The sequence below is a fragment of the Fusarium coffeatum genome, assembly GCF_003316985.1.
Source record: "Fusarium coffeatum strain FIESC_28 chromosome Unknown BRIP53273_contig_136, whole genome shotgun sequence".
Lineage (NCBI taxonomy): Eukaryota > Fungi > Ascomycota > Sordariomycetes > Hypocreales > Nectriaceae > Fusarium > Fusarium coffeatum.
Genome location: NW_022157929.1, coordinates 196,301 through 216,837, shown reverse-complemented (window position 1 = coordinate 216,837; position 20,537 = coordinate 196,301). Strand labels below are relative to the sequence as shown.

General features: G+C 47.5%; 5 protein-coding genes across 5 annotated transcripts; 2 read left to right on the top strand and 3 right to left on the bottom strand.

The window, feature by feature from the left end:
• Positions 1 to 496: 496 nt before the first annotated feature.
• FIESC28_06300 (uncharacterized protein) lies at positions 497 to 2,286 on the top strand (the record flags this gene model as incomplete). The annotated part of the gene is made up of 2 exons (XM_031160444.1): positions 497 to 1,156; positions 1,204 to 2,286. The coding sequence occupies 2 exons, from the start codon at positions 497 to 499 to the stop codon at positions 2,284 to 2,286; spliced, it is 1,743 nt and encodes a 580-aa protein (XP_031015490.1).
• Positions 2,287 to 3,989: 1,703 nt separating this feature from the next.
• FIESC28_06299 (uncharacterized protein) lies at positions 3,990 to 5,910 on the bottom strand (the record flags this gene model as incomplete). The annotated part of the gene is made up of 2 exons (XM_031160443.1): positions 3,990 to 5,438; positions 5,488 to 5,910. The coding sequence occupies 2 exons, from the start codon at positions 5,908 to 5,910 to the stop codon at positions 3,990 to 3,992; spliced, it is 1,872 nt and encodes a 623-aa protein (XP_031015489.1).
• A 5,841-nt stretch (positions 5,911 to 11,751) lies between these two features.
• Positions 11,752 to 14,704, bottom strand: FIESC28_06298 (uncharacterized protein; the record flags this gene model as incomplete). Its single annotated transcript, XM_031160442.1, has 2 exons — positions 11,752 to 14,498; positions 14,554 to 14,704. The coding sequence occupies 2 exons, from the start codon at positions 14,702 to 14,704 to the stop codon at positions 11,752 to 11,754; spliced, it is 2,898 nt and encodes a 965-aa protein (XP_031015488.1).
• Positions 14,705 to 15,948: 1,244 nt separating this feature from the next.
• On the top strand, positions 15,949 to 16,899 carry FIESC28_06297 (uncharacterized protein; the record flags this gene model as incomplete). The annotated part of the gene is made up of 3 exons (XM_031160441.1): positions 15,949 to 15,990; positions 16,041 to 16,737; positions 16,793 to 16,899. The coding sequence occupies 3 exons, from the start codon at positions 15,949 to 15,951 to the stop codon at positions 16,897 to 16,899; spliced, it is 846 nt and encodes a 281-aa protein (XP_031015487.1).
• Positions 16,900 to 17,165: 266 nt separating this feature from the next.
• FIESC28_06296 (uncharacterized protein) lies at positions 17,166 to 18,711 on the bottom strand (the record flags this gene model as incomplete). Its single annotated transcript, XM_031160440.1, has 4 exons — positions 17,166 to 17,879; positions 17,927 to 18,121; positions 18,171 to 18,372; positions 18,422 to 18,711. 4 exons carry the CDS (start codon positions 18,709 to 18,711, stop codon positions 17,166 to 17,168), a joined length of 1,401 nt encoding a protein of 466 aa, XP_031015486.1.
• Positions 18,712 to 20,537: the final 1,826 nt, after the last annotated feature.

Here is a 20,537-nt window from a genome sequence, read left to right as displayed (position 1 = left end):
TTTTAGGCCCGGGCGCCTCATTCTCATTGTAAAAGACCCTGACTAGCGCTGCAGGAAAGAAAAAATCAAGGTGAGCACTCAAGAGTGGGTCCTTATCTGAGTCCGCTAGCTTATCACCCCACCATTCTTCACCTTCACCTCGGTGAGCATCTTGTAGGTCTCCACTGGTAGCTCAATGGAATGTTAGTGTCTGTTAGTGTTTCGCAAGGGTCTCTCCCCAACTGTTGGAAAGCTCCAAATCCCATATCCACTTCAAATCCTCCCACCATGACATGACGACAGCATTCCTAACTTTGTAAACCCATCTTCAACTTTAGCTTCAGTTGACAGCGACAAAGAAAATGGCTCCAGGCACGGCGCCTCAAGCGCAACAACAGCGCCAATTTGTGCATCCTACTGCCAGTCATGCTAAGAAAAAGTATTAATATTCTATTTACTTAAAAAGAGCTCTGCTAACCCTGCCTCTTCTCGTTATAGAGCTCCAAGCGCATACTCGATGCAACCGATTTCTGCCTTCTACTGGTTCTTCGCCGCCGCACTCGTGTCCGCTTGGTTCGCGCCCATTCAAGATTGCGACGAGACGTTCAATTACTGGGAACCGACGCATTACTTGTCTCATGGCTACGGTCTGCAGACGTGGGAATACTCGCCCGACTATGCCATCCGCAGCTGGCTCTACATCGCCTTCCATGCCATTGTTGGCAATGTGCGACGACTTTTCCCTCACTCGAACAAGGTCGCCGAATTCTATTTCGTCCGCTTCGGGCTAGCTTTCGTCTGCGCTATCACCCAGACAATTTTGTTCATGGTGACGAGCACCACACTAAACAGCCGAATTGGCCTCTTTTTCTTGATGGCCACCGTCGCGAGCCCCGGAAACTTCCATGCGAGCACGGCTTTCCTTCCATCTAGCTTCGCCATGTACCTGGTAACTGTGGGAGCTGCAGCTTTTATGAACTGGCGTGGCGGCCTCAAGACATCTCAGGGCATTTTCTGGTTTGCCGCTGCCGGTGTTCTTGGATGGCCTTTTGCTGCTGCTCTTTGCGCACCTTTCATGTTTGAGGAACTCCTCCTGCTGATCTTCGGAGACAAGACGGCGATCTGGGAAGGCTTTATTCGCATTGGACGAGGTGTGGTATCTGCTATGCTGCTTCTTGTAAGTCTGGGCAACACCTTTTTGAAGAAATCGTCTAACATTCCTAGGCTGGCGACTACTTTGTAAACCTCTTCTTTTACAAGAAGGCAGTTTCTGTGACATGGAACATCGTCAAGTACAACATCTTCTCATCGGACCATGGCCCAGAACTATACGGAACAGAGCCTTGGACCTTTTACTTCAAGAACTTGGCCTTGAACTTTAACCTTTGGTTTGTTCTGGCTCTCGCTGCGCTGCCCCTTTTTATCCTCCAGAAGATCATTTCACCATCTGGTCAAGGATTCCAAACTGGATTGAGGACCGTTGTCTTTCTTTCACCATTCTATATGTGGCTTGCAATCTTCAGTGCGCAGCCTCACAAGGAAGAGAGGTTCATGTACCCAGCTTACCCTTTTCTGGCACTGAATGCTGCTATCTCTACCCATATGATCCTGACTGCTGTGGGAAATTCGGATCCCAAGACACTGGCCGGTAAAATTCCTGCCAAGCTGAAGCTCGTACTTGTTGCTATCACCGTGATTCTATCAATTGATGTCGCGCTGCTCCGAGTCTACGGTATTTGGTCTGCTTATTCTGCACCTATGAAGATCTACACTCCCCTGTGGGAGGGTAAGGATGGCAGCGAGCCCATTGGCAGAGAGGAAGATACCGTGTGCTTTGGCAAGGAGTGGTATCGCTTCCCCTCATCTTACTTCCTACCCCGAGATATGCATGCCAAGTTCATCCGCTCCGAGTTCAGAGGCCTTCTGCCTGGAGAATTCGCCCAAGCTGAAACTGGGTTCGGCTTTTGGAGCGGTACTTGGCTCCCTACATTTGGCATGAATGATCGCAACGAAGAGGACTTGAGCAAGTACACCGAGCTTCCTGCATGCAACTTCATTGTTGACACTCAGTACCCCTTGAGGACTGATCCTTTGCCACCAAACGAGCCCGATTACATTGAGGACCATGCCAACTGGGAGGTCGTCAAGTGTGAGCTGTTCCTTGATGCCGCAAACACACACCTGCTCGCAAGGACTTTGTGGGTACCTGATCTGGCCTTCATCCCAGATAAGTTCAAGAGAAAATGGGGGCGCCACTGCTTATTGCAGCGAAAGAAGCCTGCCATCGCATCATCTGCGTCTAGTTGAAAAAGGTCAAAGGGTTGAAAAACTAGCAGATGGCTGCAGATTCAAAGGATAGAATGTACTTGTTTATTAGAAAGATAGAATCTAATGATACTGGATAGTACCAAAGTATCAACGTTGCAGTGTATGCAATGCAATGCCGTAAAAGAGCTGCATCTTACTCCCACCGCCTGCTGTGACACTAGGTGGTTAACAGAAGAAATATCCTCTGAGGCTTAGGCTGTCAAAATAAAGTAGCCTAAATACCTCTACAAAGTGTCATAAGATGAATAAACTATTTCGTCCCTTACGTTTATGACGGTCAATTCTTCTTACACCCTGCGGACTCCACACAAATAAGGTAAAAGAAGGCCTCCATCACTCCGGTCCTGGTCCATGACTCACTATCAGAGACTCTTGAGTTTCACACACAACGGTGCAGCCTTATTTTGCCATGTTGAATGACTTTATTTGGTATCACGAATATCTAGTTTTCTCCGAAGAGCCGCAAATGAAGCTTCTTTTGTTGAAGTAGTGACGCTTACTATGCTTGAGCACGGTCTTTCTCCGATCATACGAGGTCAAGGCTGACTAGACTTCTACAAGCCTTGCTGACAAGCTTTTGTCATATGATTCAACGTACTATTGTATGCAACACAATAGCTTTGTCGTATTGACCATCCACACTTTGGACGCAATTTTCTGCACGCCAGCGCTGACAAGACTCCAAGGCAAGAAACATCCCAGTGTAGGATCAATATTGGGCCCTGCTGGTCTCTAACATTTCCTTCAAGAGGTCAAGTGCATCGTATATTGCATGATGACCAATCGAGGTAATTGAGATCGACTTCACCATCAATCATTACCGGGCTCGTGATTGAACAGAATTCTCAACCCCCCAGTCCGAGTTGCACTGCTGATACGAATTCAAAAGCTTTGGAGCCACATTTCTTTGGGACAAAACATATCAAGACGTTTGGAATCCTATTCATGATCTCAGCGGCGCGTCTGGGCGAGCATAGTGTGCATTGCAGAGTAGCCACGATCAAATAAGCGGTCTTCTTGTTGGGTTTAGACCTTGATTTCCTTTACCGAGATGGCCTCTTCTGGTCATATCATGAGAGCGTTGGCCGAGACTAAGGCGAGGATCAAACGACTTGTGTAAGTTCTGATACCCATCGAAGATAAACAGGATGGCCGTTTGCTTTAGCTCAGTAACGAAAGCAATACCAGGCTGTGTGGATATAGGAACACCCCCAGGGCCAGTAACTTCAGCATATGGCTCGACATGCAACGGTGTCATCAATGCAGATCTATCAGCATAGAACTGGAGAAGGGGGACACATCATTGTGCCTGTGCTTTGTGCTCAAAATGGCATCTGTTGTTCGATGAGCGACATGTACCCAATTGTGTTTATCAGAGGCTCAGTCTCCATTGAAGACTGGACTGTTTAGTGTTCTTCCACTAGAGTGAAGATGAAGTCCCAGACGTGCTGTCAGAGTCCCTTCTCAATATATGGGATGACGCATTGTAGAAAAGATATTCTTGTATATATATGTATGTATATATTTGTGTTGCCAAAACACAAAGAGAAAGTGCGGTATGCGTGTGTACCCCATTCAACTTCCGCATACAAACCATGGACGGCTAGAGATCGAATGCAAAAAATAAGGGATGAATTCTGACCCCAAAGGTGCCGCTTGGCAACCGCAAAGCCCACAACATGTTATTCATCCATATCAAAAACGGAGATATCATTTCCTGTGTTCAAAAAGTCGAACGTGAATAATACGTCATCATCAGTCCGTGAACCATGGTCAGCATACCCTGCACCAATATCCAAGAACTCGTCGTGGCAAGCGATTCGTGGTTTCTTAATCGGAGCTTCCACCTCTTCAGACTGTCGCTTATTTTGATTAGGCCATGTCACAAGCATTGAAGTGCTGTCCATGCCTATACCCGGGCCGGCGTTTGTGAACCATGGGGAGCCACTAGCTGGGGTCTCGAGCGGTTGAGTATAAGGCAAAAGCAGGGAAGAATGTGACATCGCTTCGCTGATAGAGCTAACTGTTGAAAGGGTCTCGGGGCCTGGGGGTGTATCTTTGAAAGAGCTTACAATACTGCCATGTAAAGAGCTGGAAGATGTGGCTGAGTGAATGTTCGACAATTCGTTATAGGCCGTAGAGGGTGCGTTATTTGGTCCTGGAGATAGTTTCTGGAGGATTATGCGAACTAACAAATCCAAAATCTTGCTGAAGTTCAAAGCAAGATTATCAATGTGTGCTTGATCAGCAAGCAATGCGAATTGGTCACGAAGAGATTCCAAAAGTGAGATTTCCTCTTCTGGCCAGCTAGGGGTGTCTTCCGCTTCTGCCATTGGCTCCTGTATGATGGTCTTCGCTACTATAAAGGCTGCCGCTAGCGGGAACGTCGCACCTAGACGAGGAAGGGCTGAAATTCTGTTCTCGGCATTCTCGGACGGTCCGCCTTCGCTCTGGGAATTTCTTTTGGCCTTCTTTGTACTGGGTTTGCCTTCTCTCTTATCGCGACCTAATGTTTCGTTCAGAGCCTCAGATAAACGCCGATCTTTCTTCGCTGCTGTGGCCAGCAGAAAAATAAGACAGCAGGCTTGGGCATCCTTAAATATCTGAGAGGACTTTGCGCCACCATGACCTTTGAGTAAACAGATCCTTGTGGCAAAGAACGATAACATGAGGCCAGCGGACTCTGCGCACTTGAGTGGGGTTTGTATGATGTTATAAGTTGAAGCCCACTGTTCAAGTTTCTGTTGTAACTGTGCTAGTCCTTGACTGTGTCTTGAAAGCTGCAATATGGGGGAACCGACAGAGTTGAAAGCCTGGTAAACTTCGTCTTGGAGCTTGGCTAGCTCTAAGCGGGCCACGAGGTCAGAAGATTCGGACTGAGTTTCCAACGAGGAGGAGATTCCGGAGTCGTAGCCTGGCAGCCAAGCAGTGGAACCGCGAAGTATCGCAATATTCTTATCCCGGATGTACAATGACTGAAAAACCTTATGTCTCTCAAGTATGGTCTCCGGCGGAAGATTATTGGAAGATGCGCGACTCTGATGGAGACCCATTGTACGGGCCAACAAACAGGCCTGAGCGAAGACTAGTTCTGCAAGCGATGCTGTGCTGTACTGCTCGGCAAGGTAACTCTAAATTGAGAGTTAACAATCATTCGTGATAGAGGAGTGGAAGCCCTACTAGAAGAGCAAGTGCCTGTACGTTGACAAGTCTTGGCGTCAAGAAGACTCGGGGATTATTGATGGCCATTCTCATGGTTTGAAAAAGAGATTGGATAAAGTGGCTATTGCTCTGTACGGATGGCTCTCTTCGGATGCCAAGGAGAACGATAACGTTGAAGCATACGGCCCAGCCTTCATCAGAAGGAGCTATGGGCTGGGAATAAATTCGATCAATTTGTGGCTGGAAGGCTGATCGTACGAAAAGATCGGTGGCGTAATCGGTGTTCTTAAAGAAGGGACCGATGACGAGGTTAAGAAATTGCCGGGGAGGAAGGCATATACCTACAGGTTGGGAGGGAATGTCTAGGTGAGGTTCATTGCCTGCCTCCTTCAGCATCTCCTCCAGTATAGAATGCTCCGGGGCAACGTTATGAGTTGGCATGTTGGTTTCGACAGCTCCAAACATAGGATCGTCGTGAAATTCTTTGCAGAGAGCATAGAGGGAGCAAGGTCCATGATAACGGTCGAGTGACTGTGATGCGTTCCGTACAATGTGATGGTTTGTATGGGCCAATGACCCGGAATCGGTTCCGGAAAGACTCTCCGAGCTCCAATCCTCAGCAGCGAGCGATGAAGATCTCACGCTATTCCCGCCTCTAACAAGCGACGTCAAATCCGAAAGGTCATTCTGAATGTTATGTAGCTGGTCTTCGAGCGTTTCGAAGTTCTGACACCTGAGACACAAAGAAGTTTGTAAGCCTTTGTACTCCAGTCAACAAGAGACAAGGCGTCACCCTCACAGAAGTTTGACGTGGTTGACACGTTTCCCGGGGGATGAATATCGACACTCAACACCGTCTCGCTTGCAACTTTCACATTGTGGACGTTCCCTTCCACATCTGATCTTTCGTGCGCGGCAGTGCGCACAAGCAAGGTCGTGTGTCGACCACATCTGTGGTTGCTTTGTAGTTCTTGTCAGTCAACATTTCTCAGGTCAGCCGAGAGCAGTCTTAACAAACCTCTTTCCCCTGACTATCCCACATTTATCACTTGGTCTTCATCGAGAGATGGATAGATATATCTTTGGAGCTCCTGTATAGACGTTAAGTTGCAGAATATATAAGAGGACGACGGTACGCTGATTTTGTCCAGTTATTCGTCAGAAATGGGTAAAGGCCGAGCTGCCAGGAACACAGAATCCCGCGTGCAACAGTCGATAGCATTACGTGAGAATTTATCTTAGAAATAAGTCAGCGAACATGAACAGGAATAACCTACCCTCCAAGTAGCTCATGGAGGTATCGTCTCCCATACGGCAAGACAGTGGCTTGGACACCGGCATAACGATCTTCGAGGCCGCGATACCGTCAGCTCCTTTGATAGACATAGCCTGGTCCGTGTACATCCGTGTGAGCTTAGTCGATGGACCGTGGGTCGTACAGCTCGTCATATCGTGACCCGTATGTCTCTGCCTTGACCGAAATCTGGTTCATCTTAAACACCCCTCCAAGACTCGGGAATACCGTGGAGGGAAATGCCAAAATATTGTACAAGAAGTCTCCAATGAGATCTTTAGGTGAAAGACGGATTCATCACATGGGAAAAAGTCCAAGGTCCTGTGGGCAACGCGAAGACTGAAGGTTGTTGGTTCATGACCGAGTAAAGACCTAAGAGGTAGGCAGGCAGGTACTTGGAGGTACTAGAGCAGAGAAGGTGCTATCGACCGCCTTCCTGTCGACCGCCTGCCTGCTCGCCGTTCTTTCCAACCCCAGAACAGTGTGACATTTACATGGAAGTAGCGACCCCAATTTCAGTTACTCCAATTATACGAACTCCAAGACTTACTTAAGCTTTTGCGTCACGTAAACAATCGGGCATTCCTTTTCCTTCAAACCCGGCTGGCACTTTTGTTGTTCTTAATCTAGCCATCCATATCGAAAAACCTGGACTTATTTGATTGGAAACGCACACCACTAAATCAACCACTGTGTCTTTTTATCTGCATACACGAGCAGATGCCAGCCTGTCATATGCATATCCGTACCCCTCAAGACCCAGAGAGCTGAATGCCGGCAGATGTTGCACACACTCGCCATTAAATCAAACTTGGCTTTTCGCATCCGTTGATGGCTCTTGGCATGCATTTCGAACACTAGGTCCAGTCACCACATATTTGGAAAGACTCTGATTTGATAAATTGTCCTAGATATCGCCTTCAAATCAAGGAATATTTACGCCATCAACAACCTCAACCGTCAGAGATGGACCGAAAACAAGTCACTCAACCCGAATACCTCAAAGCCAATACAATACCTTCAGTTGTGCCAGCGTCCGCGTAGGACAGAAGTACCTTATGTTGGTGTCACCTCATTGGGAACTGTCTCAAAGCCCTCAAAAGCTTAACTACCTAATCTTCGGTTCACAACGACCAACATGTACCAGAAGGCTTATTCTAATGGGGATTACCAACGGTGATCTGTAGGTACTTCCTTCTGTCCGAATAAGCTCCTCTGCTTTCTGGGAATTTGAGACTTTGGCTGTCGCGACTACCGAGCCCTTTCCAAGGAAAGCGAACTTTTACCAACCATTGGAACGAATCTTGGGAACACAACAAGGCTGAGCTACTGTCCGTCATTCCGAAACATTCTATAAGTCCAGCCAGTCGGAATTGCAGGCAGCCTAGTTTGACAGAGCCGCGCACCGGGGCGCACGTCGCGGTGATGTAACACGAAACAAGTCCAAGCAACGATAAGCATGAGGCCAAAGCAACCGACACGCGCTCACCGAGGAGTTCAGATGGTGAAACCAGCATCTGAATAGTTCCCATTCTCCGTCCCAAAATGAGTAAGAGCGCTAGTATGTGGATCCAACATGACCGCGCTGTCAAAATAAAAGGCTAACGATGATACAAAGCCCTCGAGACTGCTTTATGGATAGCCATGTCAAACGAAGCCCGCCAATGGTTGAGGCAGATGGTACAACCGGAGATGTATTCAGATAACTCCGACAACGGAAGGTTTATCTACTGCTAGGTCAGAGACCTTAGCAGATAATCTGGAAGCATCTCCCCCTTCCCTCCTTCTCATCCACACCTGGCTAATGTGTGTGCCACATGGATCTGCTCGCCGGATCCTTGGATACTTATCAGCAGCTATGACAAACCAAGCTGTGACAGTGGACAGGTAATGTCTTGGACAGCGCGGCTCAGTATCTGCTCAACTCTTCAAATCCTTCTCAAGCTTACCATGCCTCAACTAGCAAGCGACTACACCAATGAGACGGAGAGACCACAACTATTCTCTGTAGGTTCAAGCGATACACAAAAAAACATAGCTTTGACGTTTATTAGGGACTCTTCAATGACCTCAGCATTTGAGAAGACGAAATTGAGATCCCGATATTGCATATGCTCCAGATCCTCGAAACAAAGATATCCAAGCACACCTTGAACAGTTGACATTGCGTGAATGGTCACCATCTGTGCAGATGACGCCGAGTTCTATCGGGCGAGTTGAACAACGGCCTTGGCTCAGGTCCGAAGACCGCCACTTGATGCCAAAGAATGATCCTGCGTTAGATCACTTTTTCGAGATGGATGGTGGCTGACACGACTCAGCACCATAGCCAGCATTAAGTGAGTACAGAAAACGACAGCGCAACAAAAGTACAGAGAAAAGAAACCAAAATTGCTTCCTATCTTGCTCCCACAAAGCACAGCCGCCTCTCTGACAACTATATCGAAAGACCAATTGATTCACTGCATTGATGTCGCCGCTTATATGGACTTGACAGCTTGGCACTTTCTATCCTCCATTGTTTCAATGTCGGGAAAACTCTCCGCACTACAACGGATGAGGCTTACACGGGAACGGCCCGGTCTGACAGGAAGAGATTGTTTCCTCTGCCGCTCTGGGTATTAGTTCCGAGTGGTATAGCCAAGCTGACAGACAAGCATGGATCTTCGTTTGATGGTAACATACGAACCAATCTGACATAGCTATGCAGCCTGCAGCAGGTCGGGGTTATGACTTGTCGTGCGGTAAGCAGAGACAAAGACATTAACAAAAACCTGGCCCTGGCTACGAGACCAGATAAAAGTGACTCAGCCCTACGCGTCATTCATTTCAGGGTAAGGACTCCTTGGTTACGCCATCGGTGGTGTCGAAAGCGACAATTTCCTTTCCAATCTTCTCAAAATAGCAGGCGACTAATTTGGATATCTTCATACAACAGTTTGGCTTGTGAAGTAGGAAGCCTACTCGATGGACTCCTATTTCGTCCCACTCAATGTTCAGGTAACTGCATGCTAAATGAATACCTTGCTCTACAAAGTCTTTGATAGTGTTTGGCTGACCAAACAAAGAAGTTTAGATATCGCGCTTTCGCGTTTTCTCAGGGATGCCGTGCGGCCTCAACGCATATCAGCTGATGTGGCGTGTTGCCCGATTGTGAAGAATATCATTTCTCAGCGACTTGAGAATGTTGATAGGCTCAAGCTCGCGTTGAAACCGAGGAGTGGGTATGATTGAGAAAACAAAGTTTTGTTTTCTACCATGTGAGATCACACCACCTACTATTTCATCATATCAGCGGTAACAGCTTTCTTGCACGTTTGAGGAAGCGGTTACGGGGCTTCAAAGCATATATGTGCTTATCCTTCGGGGTTATGTTGCATAACTTCTTCAGAGACCTCAGTAGCACCCCAGCTCAAGCCAATATCGCGTCTATAACAGGATCATGGATGAGCATGTACCAACTTTGTGAAGGTTGAAACAGGTGAACATTGGATTGGGAGATGCATCATCGGATCACAATTTCTGTTCCCTTTCAGTGCATTGCATGAGGTGTTGGGGAGGCTGGATATTGGATTTCCATAAGTGTGCTGCGAATGTGACCCTGGACATGCTGGATGATTCCAATTGCATCTCTGCTGCTCCCAAACGATCAGCTCTTGCTTAGAGTTACTTTGAGTCTCTGTATGTGTGATGCAGCGTCTCTACTACTGACATTCTACGCAGAACCTCTGCCTATCTCTAGTGAGCGTCGCACGAGATTGCGCGCGGCATGCTCTAGATATGATCGCCGATCTTTACGTTCTGTGCAACTCTAGCAAGGAGATTTCCTATGATGGAGAAGATTATGCCTCATATAAGCCTGGTAGTCATACATACCGGGCATGAGATAATTTCCGCGCTGACCTAAACCCCCACGAAATCCCTTGCAGGGTGTTGTTAAACAGACCGACATGCATGTCATTGACGGAATGTTACGTTAATATGTTATGACACAGAATTGACGGGAAGACGGCAGCATGATGCAGGCTTTTCTGGGCAGCCAATATGCATGTCTTGGAATCATCCTGTGGTGGTACTGATTCACATGTCGGTAGTTCTGATAGCATCAACGATATTGGTATTGTGAGTAGTATAGGGTATATCAAACACTCAAACATACTCAAGTATGTGCTGTTGGGACATGAGAAAACAGGAAAGACAGTCCAAGCGAAGCAAAGACAACATAGTCTTATTAGAAGTCCCAAATAATCTCGACGATTAGTCCTCTTTGTGGGGATGCTTTGTGACAACCCCCGACTTTGAGCGGAATAGAATCCGCAATATTCAAAGTCAACTTCACACAACAGATTGTATCACGATGATCTTGTTTTGAAACATTTTCCCCACCAGTTCTTTCAACATGCATCTCTGGATACTCCGTCGTGCAGTGCTCATCCTATTTCCTTAAGCTGTCAAAGCCCCGGCCGCACAAGTAACATTGAGGCTGCCGCTTCAACTTACCCCGAGACATACATAACTATTGAACTGCAAGATCTCATGTATCATGCAAGTTCAAGTTCAAGTCCGAGTTCTCGGTAAATCGTGACGGGAAAAAACACGTCGGAGATCTACCTTTAGGGTCCCCTTCGTCTTGACTTACCGGCGTGACGATCTATGGAGATTTGATCTCGTTCTTTTATCGGCGTTTAACATACGGATTTTGGATTTTCTCCGGAGAGGGGAGTTACACAGCTGAATCGGCGGGGGAGGAAGCTTGATGGAGAAATACTTGTCTTGGCTGCGATGAACAAGCTTTTCTATCGGATCGCCGATCTTGAGCTTGATTCTTCGCGTTGTTAGGGGTCTATGAATCACCAAGAGAAAGCTAATAGCTGAATATTCGTCAATTACGTTCTAGACTACCTATTTCTAATGTCCATCAGGTAGATCCTCAGAATATGCCAGCGAACATGTGTCTAGTTCCCCAGAACCTTTGTACATCTCTTTGTCTACCAAAAGCGGAGGGACTTCATGGCTCGAAAAAACCAGTTGTCGGGGACGGGGGCGCCATCCTCAAGAGGAGTAGCCTCTGGGGTAGGAGTAGGGGTAGTGGTAGAACTTTCCCTGGTAGGAGTCTGAGTTGCAGAAGCGGCCGCTTCAGTGACACTCTCTGTGCTGGAGCTAGAGCTCTTTACCGCGGAGCTGGCAGGTGAAGCAGTAAATGCTATCTCAGTCGTGGTACGAGTCTCAGTCGTTATGCTTGTAATTGTAACTGGTTCTTGGACGGCTGTAACTCTTGTAACGCTTACAGAGGGTTGAGCAGTAGACTCAGATGCTGAATTAGAGCTAGAACCGGAAGTTAACTTGGCAACAGTTTTGAAGGTAGAGTTAGATGTCGACTCAGCAGCGATCGAAGCTTCTGAAGCAGATTCGGAAGAAGAACCAGCAGTGGACTGAGCATCAGCGCCAGATGTTGACTCCGTCCTAGTCTCCGTAGTATTCTGATTAAACAGAGTAGACTCTGAAGCAGGTACAGCTGTCCAGCCAGGCTGTTTAGATGTAGAAAACGTTTCGGTAGGTGCCCAAGTGACTTCCAAGGAGTCAAACGCAGGCTCAGAGGCTGATGCAACCTGAACCACCTGGGTGACAATAACCGTGGACTGAGAAGGCTTTGAAGAAGGTGCATCTGTGGCAACAACGATGACCGTGGCCATACTCGTGCTGGTCTTGGCCTTTGTGCACTTAGACTCAGTGGCTACAACTGTGTTGTTCGATGTAGGAGCCTTGGCTACAGTGGCAGGAGCGATCATAGTAGTAGTAGAAAGGAACTTTGCCACAGTAGGAGGCTCGGAAGTAGAGGCAGCAGCCGTAGTAGACGAGTTAGAGGCTGAAGTAGCGACAATCGTAGAATTTGCGCTGGAGCTGGAGCTGGAGCTGGAGACCGAAGCCGCAGCAATTGTAGACTCCGTGCTGGAGCTGGAAGCTGAAGCCGCGGCAATTGACTGCGCACTAGAGTTGGAGGCTGAAGCAGCAGCGACTGTAGACTCCGTGCTGGAGTTAGTTGCGGCAGCGGCCTGTTCAGAGATCACAGACTTAGGCACGACTCTCCTGTAGAGAGCGTCAGTATCACTGGCTGATGGTGCGGCAGACCTAGTGACTGTAGTTGTAAGGAACGCAACAGCGATAGTGGATGACTGCGGGTTGGCAGTGTTAGTAGTAGTGACAGTGGTGAGAGTAGTAGCAGTCTCAGAGGCAGTCTGCGTCTGTGTCTCTACGGCAGAAGATATAGAGGTACTGGAGACAACGACTGTGTCGGTGGTAGTGAGAGTAGTAAGGAGCGTGGAAGTGGTAGTTGCAGAGTTGACACTTGTTTCGACAAGGAAGATGGTACCAGTTCTTGTAACTGATGTCACACCGGTGGTGAAAGAAGTATCGGTTGTCTCAACTGTAGAGGTGACTGTAGCAACATCCGTCGAAGTGGAGGTCACCGTAGCAGGGACAGTGGCCGTGAGGGTGGAAGTTGAGTTGACTGTTGAAGTAGAAGTGGCAGTTGCAGTTTCTGTAACGGTAGAAGAAGCAACAGCCGTGGTAAAGAATGTAGATGTAGTCTCAACAACATCAGTCGATGTGACAGTTGCTGTCTGAGTAGTAGCAACGGAATCAGTGATGAAGACCGTTGAAGTAGAGTTGACAACTGAAGTTGAAGTCTCAACAGCAGTAGATGTGACGGTCACAGGATTCGTCATCGAAACTGTTGTCGTAACAGTGGCCGTAGAAGTCACGACATTTGTAGAAGTGACGACGTCTGTCTCGGTGGTAGCAGCAGAGCTAGTCACAAAGACAGTAGAAGTAGCAGTCAGAGTAGACGTAGAAGAATCGATATCAGTCGAAGAGATCGTCTGTGTAGACTGGACAGTAGCAGTAACAGTTTGAGTATCAGTGCTCGTAATTCTATCCATGAAAAAGACCGTCTCTGTTACGTTGGAAGTAACCAATTCGGTCGAAGTCGCAGAGACGACATCAGTGGAAAGAATGGTCGAAGTGGATGCGACAACCTGAGTTGTTGTGTCTATTTCAGTAGCAAGGGCAGTCGAAGTGACGACTGCGGTTGTCGTGTCAGTCTCTGTAGCAGAAATGGTCGAGGTAAGGACTTCAGTTGTCGTGTCAGTCTCTGTAGTAGAGACAGTCGAGGTAAGAACCTCAGTTGTGGTATCTGTTGTGGTAGCAGAGCTGATCGAAGTGACGACCTCGGTCGTAGTATCAGTTGTAGTACCAGAGACGGTAGCAGAGACAGTAGCAGTAACAAGAGATGTCTGCGTAGTTGTAGCAGAGCTGGTAGCAAGGACCGTCTCAGTAGCATTGACAATAGAAGTCTGTGTGGTAGAAACGGCCGCCGTCTCCAGGATAGTTGAGGTAGCGTTGACGGTGGTCGTAGCAGTGGCCCAATTGGCCAAATTCTGGGTGGCTGTTACCGAAAGGGTGGTAGTATCGGAGAGCGTGTTTGTCTTGAAGATTGTCTGTGTATCGACAATGACAGTGGTTTTACGGCCAAGTCCAGTTCCATCATCGGTCGCTTCTGCCTCTGGCTCTTGATCCCCATCAGTTTCAGGAGCGAAAGTAGTCTTTACTTCGACAGTCGAGGTATCAGTAGCTGTAGCCTCCGTCTCCGTCTTGGGATCGCGAATGATGGTAGCATTGGCTATCGTGGCCGGATCGGCCGTGACGGTAGCAGTGACTACCTGGGTTGACTTTCTCGCTAGAAGAAGAATTGGTGAGCTGTAAGTCTTTTTGACTCATTATACCGGACTTACCTTTGTTTTTTCGAGTCCAGAATTGAGGAAGAGGAAAAGGAACAGGAGGGACATAAGGCTTAGGGATTCTAGTAATAGTGGGAGGAGGTTGAGGAAGTGCCAAAGCAGTCTCGGCCAGGAGGCCGAGGCCCAGCAGGACGTCAATACGCATTGCTTTGGTAGAGCTGAGACTAGCGAGGGAATAGTCCAGGGGTTTTTGCAAGAAGGAAGAAGAGAAGAGAAGAGAACGCTAGGTGTCGGTACATTTATACATCAGTATTCCAGAGGACGGGGACTTCCCCGCCATCAATGTCGTCGTTGATTCAACCCAAATACCCCCTCTTCTCAGCCATTACATGTTATGGGTGGTGTTGATTTGATATCCGGTGCATATGCTCCGTTTCAACCAATTCCATGTCTACATCGTGGCCACTCTCGGGGCTATAACTCTGTCAATTGAGTTCTAAGTTGCGTTGGGGAGAGGGGAAGTCAGCCCAAATGGTCGAGAAAATACCGCATGGTATCATGGAAGCTTGGGCTTGCCTCCTTGGCAAATCGTTGAGTGAAAAAGGGATTACGTTCAGCCATTTAAAGGCTATGTAAAAGCCCGTGTGTTTTATGCTGAGACTCAGTGGATGGGCTATTAGCGAGACAGGTGCGGATATGATTCTTATACTCATGTCAAAGATATCATAGAAGTCTCAATCGAATGTTGAATGGAAATTGCACCTAGTCCTCCCGAGCTTATATGAACTGATGTCGTTATTTGGACCGGTCAAAAGTGGAGTAACTTCCGTGTGGCTTCCGGTCCGGGTGCTTGTCACGGAGTGGGGCCCGGCGGTATCGAGGAGATAATTCGCACCTCATTTCTCTCCTCAAATTGTATCCTACCAGGTCTATTGCAATCAAGCTCCAGTGCTATAGCCTGAATATTTTAATTATTCATAAACCGAGGTGGCAGTTACACTGTTGGACATGGGTTCACTTATTGAGATGCCTGTCATGGGTATTATTCACCGGCATAAGAACGTTGAATCAAATAGAGTAAACGCTTGACAAGTCAATTGATGCTTAAAACCTGTTACTATTCTTTAGCTTTATCTCTTTATCAAAATGTTTCGTCATTCGGACTTGCGGGTGCTGACTAAATCAATTGCCCCTCCCCCGCGTTTTAGATCAACCTCGTTATTGGACTTGAAGCTGTCAACTTGAAGCTTCATCCATTTCATCCGTTATTCCATAATCCTACGCCAAGAAATCATCACTCTCATCACTGTAAAACTCTCACCTATTGAATCTCATTCATGGATTGAAGAGTCCATCATCGATTTTATAAACCCAATTGCAATCTTGTTCCGTCTTTATCCTATCGCCACTCGGTGTTATCACCACTCCAGCTACATCCCTTCACCGATCATGACGTCTCACGATGCTTCAATGAACGGTCTACCAAATGAAGTGCGTTTCTCAACCTTTTAACCTTCAGACTTTTCAATTGACATTTCCAGATTCTCACATCCATCCTCTCTCCCCTCTCAACCAAAGAGCTACTCTCCTTCGCCACCATCAACCGCCGTATTTACTCTCTGATCACACGTCTCATCCACCAACGCCTCCTCCAAGCTGCTCCCCTCCCCGATAACAAACTCATTCTAGAATGCTACCATCCAAGTGACCAGCTCTACACGCCCTATCTAGCATGTCGCTACCAAGGCTTAGTGACACCGGAAGGCCCTCCTGTTAGTGAAGATGCGACTGAACTAGCTGATCTGCGACGCTTGTATTCTTCCTTCAAACCGGTGTTTGCACCGGAGAATAGAAGTGCCAGAAGAGTACGCAGACGTCCAACGGAAGCTCAACCTTCGGAGGATGTGAATGACGATACAGCGACGCAAGATATAAATCTTGATGACGGAGAGTTATTTTCTCAGTTGATTGCTTCGATTAACCTCGTCAAGGAAGGGCCGAGGAGTGGACTGTTCATAAGCCATGTCAACCTTGTCGATGGAGTCGTACGTGTATTCCGAAAATGGCTTGCCGAGGCGGCGAGCAAACAAGATTCATCTCCCGAGAATGTTCTCTGGATCGACAAGAACAAGGATGTTGGAATTCGGTTCAGTGTTGCCCTTGCGCCGTCTGAGACGATGCCTTTGATTTCGGGGCCTGATGATGATCCGCCAGTTCATTATAAGCTGGTATATGAAGGTTTGCTTCGAGGTCTTGTATCATGATGAAATGAATATGTGCTAACTTATGAAAGAACTTCTTGTTCGCGTACACAACATGTCGGAAGCACTGGAGTTGTCTGCTGTGGAGGAAATGGGAAACTCGGGCAAGACTCTTGTGATCCACGGGGCTTCGATGTAAGATGACCATGAGACTCTCAACATTTTGCTACGCATATACGGGCTCGCAACAATTCAAAAATCATTTTTCTGTATTAGACTTTACATATTGCTGGCTCAATGGCCTTCAGACCAGCGAGGTACATCATCGAGCCTCAATCTAGTCTACCTACTAGATAGCGATCAATATCGCCTTGTTCGCAAACCAAATACTCCATCATCAGCATACATATAGATCATACAATAAATCCCCAGATCATTTCAAAAAAGAAAAAGAAGAAAAGAGACTTAAAGACTCGGGGATCTCTTCCCTGGCGCTTCTCCCATTCGTCGCAGCTCAACGTCACTACCGGAGTCTGTGTCATCCAGGAAGCTTTCGCCGCTCCTCCCAACCTGTTCATCAAACTCTTCCCTCGTCTGTGTCATTTCTCTCTCTTGAAGATTCGTATCCTGTCCGAGGTTCTTGCACCACTCCTTGAGGACCTTGAAACTCGTGACGAAGAAAATGACTGCGTTCCAGAGGCCCTGGAGCGGAAGTACAGCGGCCGTGGCGACGTGGTACTCGAAGGGTGAGTTGCCGGTCAGCCAGCTGTGAATGCGGTTTAAGCTGCTCGGAATCCAGGTCACCAACACACTAAGGGCGAAGAGGAAGCTCGTGCGCAGATAAGCCTTCTTTATAGGGTCGTCGATGACGAATTTGCTGAGGGTTCGGTTGGTCGCTACGTGCATGCGACGCAGGGGCGAGCTATTAACTCGGTCTTGGATGACCCCGGGGGATATAGAGGTTGAGAAATAGTGACTGTTGGATCCTTGCACTCCTCCGGGGGGTTCGTCGAAGGAGACTTGAGGTGTTGATGAGCGTGCTGTGTAAGCGGGTCTCGGAGGATCGGGGAGATGGTTCGTTGAGGCCGTTGCGGCCGTTGAGTGGACGACTTGGACTTCGGTGACGATGGTTCCGTAGAAGCAGTCTTGGGGGACTGTGAGGAAGTCGACTTGTCTCTGCTATATACATTAGTCTAGTATCTTATATGTGAAAGAATATTACTTACACCTTGAGAAGGCTCAATAGGGGCTGGCTCTCTACTCTTGGAAGCAGACAAACTCTTGAGTCTGTTTCGAGACCGAAACACATGATATCCAACCATAAAGTAGAAGATCAGTGATCCAGCGATACACACCCAGATGAGCATGTAGTAAGTGTAGATGCGAATGTTTTCCCAGTCCCGGTTAACCCAGCACCAGATCTATCCATGAATCAGCTACCAGTATCATTCTTGTAAGGAGGAAACTTACAGTGGCTTGACCAAACACAAGGCCGCGGTTCGGGTTTCTAACCAGAAGCAACGCAATGGCAATAGCAAAAGGGCCACCGTAACAAATGAGACAATACACCCACCACCATCGTCGGAACGAATCCGGACTGGCGCGGAAGAAGAAGACGAGAAAGACGTTGAAGGCCATGGCGAGTGACCACCAAGGATCAGACTGCATGAACCTATAACTCTTGTCAGTTTGTGATAAAGAGACGACGGCAAGCTACTCACATATGGAACATGAAGCTCTGCGCCTGACAGAGAGGCGAAGAAACACCAAGTTCCAAACCATCCATAGCGATGATACTCGCACAGCTAGCCCCGACATTGGCAACACTGGCAAACACTATAAAAGTATTCTGCACATTGCGAACACGCGGGACGAGGGCGTAGGTGATGAATATCAAAAGCACAGAGATCAAGCTGACAGATCCTCCAATGCGCTCAAACAGTACGAGTGTATGTCTCTGACTCTCATCCAAAAGGTCAGAGCCTCGCCCCGCGATGAACTTGAGCGTCATCTTTTCTTTTTTGTTTCTCAAGATGATTCTTTTCTCGTTTCCCGAGTCCCAGACAAGGGGATGGGTAGCGAGTAGCAAGAATATCCTGTCCTTGAACAAAAAGTGTGAGGGATTCGAGTGATGGTAAATAAAAAGGGCAGAATGAGTGGATGGATAGAGGTAAGGTAGGTAGCCGATTTTCTCTTTGCGTAACTAGAAAGGGAAACAAAAGACGAGAAGGCGCGAGTTTGTTTTTGTTTAAGCGATGGGAGAAGAAAAGGATTGTGGAGAGTAGAACAGAATAGTAGAGAAAAAGGGAAGAGAGAGTGATTCAAGATGGGCCAAGTCGAGATGTGGTGTCACCTCCAAGAGCTGCACGTACCCGTTAGACGAGGGATCTTTTGACTGTGTTTCTCTGATCTATGAAGGAGATGAGAGGGGATTTATTTGTATCAACATTAACACATAATTCAGTAGAGGTCAGTGTCAATTATTCAGTCCAACAAACAAGAAGCACAATCCTCTTGGCCTTACAACTATCTCTGATTATCTACCCAATCTCTTCCTCTTCTCACCCTCCTCTTGACTACAAATGCTTCCAGAATCGAAACGCTTTTCTCTCTGCAAGTTTCCCACCAACGATTTAATTACTGTCTTGGCTGCGCAGCTGCGGTGCAGTGCAGTACCAATACTCGAACTACAAAATTGGTTCACCATCTAACACTGTCACTTATCACTTCTCACCATCGATAGCCTTAGCCTTAATCTTGGCACTTCCCCAGACTCAACGGTAATCCCCAAGCCTGCCCATCTCCCGTCAAGCTAAACAGGAACCAACAACGTGCAGTCTATACCGTAAGCGGTGAAGCAAGTAGGCTATATCTCCAACCTCGCCCCATCCGTGCAGACAAACATGACAGCCTCGAGATCTCTCCAGAGTCTTGGCATCGCATGGCAATCGAGAAGAATTACAGGGGTAAACAGTAACAATAAGAGCAAACAAGCACCATCTCTCGACTATCAACGGTCTTTACCACCAACATTCAGCCTTCCTTCTCTCCGAAGCACTAACTAACTAATCTTTTAATTCAGCTTTCTACATCTTTCACTATCATCTAATTGCGGTCAAGAAGCCTCGTTCTCCCAACTTTGATTAAAAGCTGTACGCTCCCGTGGGCTGAATCAGAGTGTGACATCACCCCCATCCAACATCTCAGCGCAGACTCGAGTTTGATTGCCGGATTTTCTCTCATCTCTCATTCTCTAGCCTCTCGGTCGCGTGGGAGAGGATGAAACGTGGCGGGTGGCGGCTGCGACAAACAATACCTTTGATCCAATTACCATCTGCAATCCCAGGACTCGCCTTCTGCCCACTACAAAGTGCATACACATTTGCCTGGGTATATACAGTGTATGGTAATTCTTGCATTAGCCGCTGCTATTTCGGGCAGGGCCGTTAAAGTGGCTATCAGGGGAGGCGTCTGTCAGCTAATCACGCGCAGCATATTCGTCTTGTTGGCTGCTGTGGCTGGCTGATTCTACCATCAGGCTGTGAGATGAGAGAACTCTCTTGCTTCCAGAACATCAACGGTCACATAACTGACCACTAGTACACGTCTAACCAACATGACAGTATACAAGAAAATATCACATGAAAGGCGTATGGCACTTTATACCGTGCTTGACAGCAGACGTCAAGGTAGGAGAGACAGGATGTTTGCTATGTACTTATGATCAATTGACACTGATCGCTGATTTACATACTCGTGACTCAATTTACAACCCTGTTTGGACCCATGTACCACCGATCGGTTTTCCCCTCCTCTTAATGATAAGTCATAAATACT